The sequence below is a fragment of the Odontomachus brunneus genome, unplaced genomic scaffold (genome assembly GCF_010583005.1).
Source record: "Odontomachus brunneus isolate Ranch 3 - 2012 unplaced genomic scaffold, Obru_v1 Obru_scaffold_314, whole genome shotgun sequence".
Lineage (NCBI taxonomy): Eukaryota > Metazoa > Arthropoda > Insecta > Hymenoptera > Formicidae > Odontomachus > Odontomachus brunneus.
In genome coordinates, this window is record NW_022639764.1 from 177,097 (window position 1) to 183,062 (window position 5,966).

At 53.4% G+C, this 5,966-nt stretch overlaps 1 protein-coding gene across 1 annotated transcript; it reads left to right on the plus strand.

Moving 5' to 3' along the window:
- The first annotated feature begins 1,847 nt into the window (after window positions 1-1,847).
- On the plus strand, window positions 1,848-5,547 carry LOC116853391. Its single transcript, XM_032834458.1, has 3 exons — window positions 1,848-2,147; window positions 2,575-4,787; window positions 4,932-5,547. Exons 1-3 carry the CDS (start codon window positions 1,848-1,850, stop codon window positions 5,545-5,547), a joined length of 3,129 nt encoding a protein of 1,042 aa, XP_032690349.1.
- The last annotated feature ends 419 nt before the right edge of the window (window positions 5,548-5,966 follow it).

Genomic DNA, 5,966 nt, shown 5'->3' on the forward strand with positions numbered 1-5,966 from the left:
GTGTCCATTTGCACCATGTCCATTTGCAACGTGTCCAATTGTACTGTGTCCAACTGAATGCCACTCCTTAAACCGGCCCGTTACTCGATATCCTGATTTTAAACGCGCGGTTTTTGCCGAAAATTGTGGTAAATCGCCGATTAAAATCGTCATCGGAAATTGCCGCTCTCAACTTCGTGCGAAGAAGATTCAATATCACACCACTACGGGGAGTTCTGGCGCGGGACCCACACGCAAACCGCAAGGGCGACTCCAGACAATTGAGCGCGGAAGCCGGTAAGTCAGAAACTTTATTTGCCGCCGACGGCACTATTCTTAACCCGTACGTAACAGCGAGCATGCATCCGCTCGAAGTTTGCTTTGCGGTATAGTTTGAGCGAATCCAGGATCGCGTGGATTTCCGGGGAACAATCGCGTAAATTTAAATTATACCCGAAAAGAAAGTAATCCGGTTCCGGCAGCACGGCCCGAGCACTGCATCCTACTCGCGTAGCTGCGGCCGGCTGGAACGTAACATTACTTAAAATAATAAAATTGTTTGACAAAATTTTTTATAATTTTTTATTAGGAAATATGTTTTAAATAATTGCTACATGTTCGAGATTCGAACAAACTCGACGGTTAACCTCACGTCAGCGGGGACCGGTGACCGCTGCGGCAAGCATTTATTTGAAACAAACATAACTCGATGCTCTAATTCGGCACACAAGCGACGCACTTTGTCCTTTCAATGTTGATCGCACGTTCGTATCACGTGCGATCTCAGCATCGCGATGCCAGCGAGCCGTCAGCCGTAAGGACTAAGCGATCGCCATGGCAACGGATCGCACAAACAAGGAATCCGCGAATCGGCGGGCGGCTCGCGCCGCGAAAAGCTCGTGTCATTCGACTAATGCCTAAATAAGGTAATGTAGACTCTCTCTCGTGGCGAAAACTGTTTCTCGCCTTGCTTCGCTGGTCCAATCCACTCGCGTCGTAGCCCTTTCAAAAATCGGTATAAATGCGACCGCTCAAAGCGGTTCCTCACGTCGACTGTACAACTCTTCCGAACGCTAATCAGTGCGAATCAACTTAGTTTTTTACACAAATCGGTCAGTTAGATCACGGCGGGTTCTCTCGAGCTCACATCCCACTGGGGATATCGCAGCTCGCAATCGGAATCCGTGAGATTCCTTCTCCTGGATCGCGTCTTCACGAGCTTTCGCTCTATCAGTATCGCTACGCGTTCCAGGCTCTAGTGACTCGCTTGCCGACCAAAAACTGTTTTGCATCGCTCGCGACCGGGCAAAACCGAGTGGATTGTGGACCGAGAGTCGTTCACGTAAAGCTAAAATAGCTGTCTATTGCGCTCTCCGAACGCTCGCGCGACGTTCGGACTCGAATTTTAATTATTTGTGAATTGTGAATCGTCCTGTAGAGTAAGCCGTCGGTCTCAGCCGCGCGCGTAAACGAGCTCAGGGCCGCGCAGTCAAGATTTCCGTCGTTTCGCGGCAAGATCTCCGTCGATTGAGGATCGAATCGATTCTCGCCAAGATTTCTGCCGCGCTACCTACGGCCCTCGGCACATGAGCTCAATGAAGATTTCCGACTTTCGCCTAACTTGAGACCGGACGAGCAGTGAACCGAGAAGTTAATAAACAACAAACAAGAAAACTGAGTGATTCATTCGACTTTGATCTCCACCCAACCTCGTGGCTACCCATCTCCTCCGCACTACTCCTCTGTTTTGCGCTAGGCACAACCGGCGCTTTACGTCGGAACTTGGCTGACCTCAATCGAGTCCGAAACAAAAGCTGGTTCTTCGAGCCGGATCGAGGTTGTGGTGTCGTGGGAGTGAGTGGTGCACGATGAGTGAGACGTTTACACGTCAACTACAGCTGCAGCGATCGATCGAGCGGTCGCTCGACAACTTCAAAAAACTTGGGCGGACCAACCTAACACCGGCAAAGGTACGGTCGCGACTCTCAGCTCTAAAGGATCTCTGGCGGCAATTCCAAGACGGGAACACCGTGCTCCTGGAGACTGTTCCGTCGACCATTCAACAGAGCCAGGACTACTTCGTGGAGCGCCGCTACGAGTCGACGGAAGAGAGGTACCAATGCACCGTTGACTTTATGTCGGAAATTCTGGAGGAGCTCAAGCCGCCTGTAAGTCCTAGCAATGATTCCTTGCAAAGCGGTCAATTTTGATCCAATGTCGCCGCGTTCTCTCGCACAACTTCCGCATATTCGTTTGCCTCCGTTTGACGGAAACCTCGAGGAATGGGAGCAGTTCCGCGATCGGTTCTCGTCACTCATTATTCAAAACCCGGACTTAAATAATTTCGCTCGCATGCATTTTCTTTCCTCGTGTTTGCGAGGGCAAGCGCTGAACAGTCTCAGTAACATGCCTATCACCGCCGCGAATTTTGAGATCGCATGGCAAACATTAGTGTCTCGTTTCGAAAATAAAGGGCGACTCTTGCAATTGCATTTGTCTATGTTGTTAAATCTCCCGACTGTTCATAAAGAGTCTGCGTCGGAGTTGCACTCACTTCGAGACTGCGCGAGTATTGCTGTCACTTCGCTCGCTCAGCTTCAACGTTCACCGGATGAACTGTGGAGCGACATTTTAGTACATATTATAGTTCAAAAACTCGATCCGGTTACTAAGCCGTGGCGGCTTAAGACGATCGACCAACTCGAGCCTCCGTCGTTTAAAGACTTGAGTGCCTTTCTTGCATGCCGTGCGCGAGCTCTTGAGGAGATTGCAAGCTTCCCCGCTATCAAGACTGCTTCAGGAACTGCTCCGATACGCAGGGTGACTGTCGCGACCGCGGCCACGTCGCCCGATCCTGCATGTCCGATATGCAAGGCGCGACATTTCTTCAGCGAGTGTCAGACCTTTGTGCGAGGGAGCGTGTCTCAGCGTCGCGAGCTCGTTCGGAAGCATGGTCGTTGCTTCAATTGCTTAAGTCAAGGACACTCAGTTAGAGAATGCAAAAGCAAGTATTCGTGTCGCAATTGTCAAGCTCGCCATCATACTTTGCTTCACACGAGCCAGCGACCTGAGGCTCATGAAGCGAACGACTCGGTTATCGTGCAACCGAGCTCGAACGTGAACCCGAGCGTTGAAGTTACTTCGATGATCGCGTCATCTTCGAAAGCGCAACATACGCCGGTTCTCCTCGCGACCGCGCGCGTCCGAGTAGGGACGCCCAATGGGCGCTCCCTCGAAATTCGCGCTCTCCTCGATCAGGGCTCCGAGATGACGTTCATCTCGGAGCATCTCGCTCAACTATTGCGTGCGAAACGGCACCGACTGCCTACGTCGGTGTCCGCCGTCGGAGGCGTTCATGCTGGCACATATCGCTTCGCCGCGCGGATCTCTCTTTCGCCTCTTTCGTCCGGTAATCCGTCTATCACGACGAACGCGTTAATTCTTAACACGCTCACATCATATTCGCCGAAACGAGCAGAGGGTGTCGCATCGCTTCGGCATCTCGAGGGCGTCGTCTGGGCGGATCCGGATCCTACCAGTTTGGAACCGATTCACCTCATTATCGGCGCGGAACTCTATGGTGAGGTAATGCTAGAGGGCCTTCGAAAAGGTAACCCTGGCCAGCCGATCGCGCAAAATTCGATATTTGGATGGGTCATCTCAGGTCCGACGACGTCCACTCTCGCCGCTCAAACTCACTTGCGCCCGTGCGAAATTAACTCGAGTCACGCTCATCACATCGCGGTTCATCATTGTGTCACTGAGTCCTCCTTGGAAGAGGAGATTAAACGATTTTGGGAGGTCAAGGAGCCTCCCGGTCATCCGCATACGGCACCTGACGACGCAGCCTGCGAAAATTACTTTCTCGAAACGCATTCACGCACCGCGACGGGACGGTACGTCGTGCGTCTTCCCTTTCGAGCCGGTCCTCCAATCGCAATCGGTGACTCTCGCTTTCGCGCGGAAAAGCAGCTCAACACGCTTGTGAGGCGGCTGCACCAGCAGCCTGCTAAGTTTCGCGAGTACCGCGCATTCTTGAAGGAGTACGAATCACTCGGGCATTCGCGCGTGGTTTCCCGCGCCTCTAACTCGTTAGCGCCGTGCGTCTTCCTTCCTCATCACCCGGTTTTCCGCGAAACCAGCTCAACCTCGCGGTTGCGGGTCGTCTTTAACGTGTCTAGCGTCACGTCGAACGGATCCTGTCTAAACGATCACCTCTTGTCTGGTCCGAAATTGCAAGCCGACTTGCCCTCGGTCATTCTTCGCTGGCGACAGTTTAAGTTTGTCTACACCGCCGACATTGCGAAGATGTTTAGACAGATTTTAGTCGACCCGCGCGATCTCAATTACCAGCGAATCTTGTGGAGGGATTCGCTGGACGATGCAGTCGAGGAGTATCAACTCCTCACTGTGACGTACGGCACAGCTTGCGCTCCTTTCCTCGCTCTCCGAGTCTTACGTCAATTGGCGCGTGACGACGGTTCGCGTTTTCCGGTTGCCGCTTCCGTGCTACTCAACCACATCTATGTCGACGACGTATTATTCGGCCACGATAACGCTCGCGAGCTCCGAGACGCTCGCGACCAACTGATAAACCTCCTCCGACTTGGCGGTTTCGAGCTTCGGAAATGGGCGAGTAACTCCGCGGATCTCCTGACTGACATTGACGCCAATGACCACGGTATCGCGTGTAGCAAGTCTCTGTCCGATTCCGACCACGTTAACATTCTCGGCATCGGATGGAACCCGAAGTCCGACGCCTTCCACATTAAAGTTTCGATTCAGGACGAGATGCCCACGACGAAGCGGTCGATTTTGTCCGCCATCGCGCGTTTATACGATCCACTGGGATGGGTAACGCCCGTTGTTCTCGCCGCGAAGGTAATTATTCAACTGCTGTGGCGACTCGAGGTCTCGTGAAACGAACGCGTTCCCGATACTATTCTTCACAGATGGCAACTCATCTACGCCGGTATCCCGCGTTTAAACGAACTTCACATTCCGCGATGGTCTGGACTCACGGCAAACGCGAGGATCGAATTACACGGCTTCGCCGATGCATCTAATGTTGCTTACGCCGCTGTTGTGTACGCTAGAGTGGCTACCGCGACCGGAAAAATTGTAATCACCCTGCTGCAAGGGAAATCTCGCATCGCGCCGCTCAAGACGCAGAGTATTCCTAGCCTAGAACTGCTAGGAGCAACGCTTCTCGCTCGTCTCATCGAATTCGTGCGCTCGGTCTTGAATCTCAGTGCTGCCCCGTGCGTGTGCTGGTCCGACTCGACTATCGTCCTCGCGTGGCTCCGACAGCATCCGTCAAGGTGGAGGACGTACGTCGCGAATAGAGTCGCGGAGGTGCAGGGCCGGCTGCCGGGCGTCGAGTGGCGGCATATTGCGACCGCCGACAATCCGGCGGATTGCGCGTCGCGCGGTCTCCTAGGAGGCGAACTGTTGTCTCATCCCTTGTGGTGGCAAGGGCCTTCGTGGCTCACGCTTTCGTCGGACCTCTGGCCGACAGACTCCGAGGAGTTGCCTGCCGACGCTCCTCTTGAGACAAAAAAGCACTAGCTGCTAACAAATCGGACTACCAATTCGTGGGATCTCGCGGAGAAATTCTCTTCATGGCCTAAGCTCATTCGCGTAACAGCGTACGTTCTCAAATTTGTTGCATGCTGCCGACGCTCCGCCGTTACAACCGATTCCGGTCGAGAACCCGGAATACCGCTCTCCGCGCGTGAATTCGACGCTGCCCGAGTCTTCTGGCTCAAGCAGATTCAACGCGAACTATTTGCTAGCGAGCTCCGAGAGCTCAGTCAAGGTCGAGGGCTCCCCTCAAAAAGCTCGCTCCTCTCACTGGGGTCGTTTATCGACCATGAAGGGCTGATGCGGGTTGGCGGACGACTTCAAAACGCGGCCAACGTTTTAACTTCGCGTCACCCGATCTTGCTCGCTGCGCATCCGCTCGTTACGTTGATCATAAGACACAC

What these genes read in the sequence shown, in the direction of transcription:
- LOC116853391 (XM_032834458.1), top strand. Translation starts at nt 1,848, where the DNA reads ATGAGTGAGACGTTTACACGTCAACTACAGCTGCAGCGATCGATCGAG. An exon ending in TGGAGGAGCTCAAGCCGCCT is followed by an intron (nt 2,148 to 2,574) that starts GTAAGTCCTAGC and finishes TCGCTCGCTCAG; the next exon opens with CTTCAACGTTCACCGGATGA. An exon ending in GAGATGCCCACGACGAAGCG is followed by an intron (nt 4,788 to 4,931) that starts GTCGATTTTGTC and finishes TATTCTTCACAG; the next exon opens with ATGGCAACTCATCTACGCCG.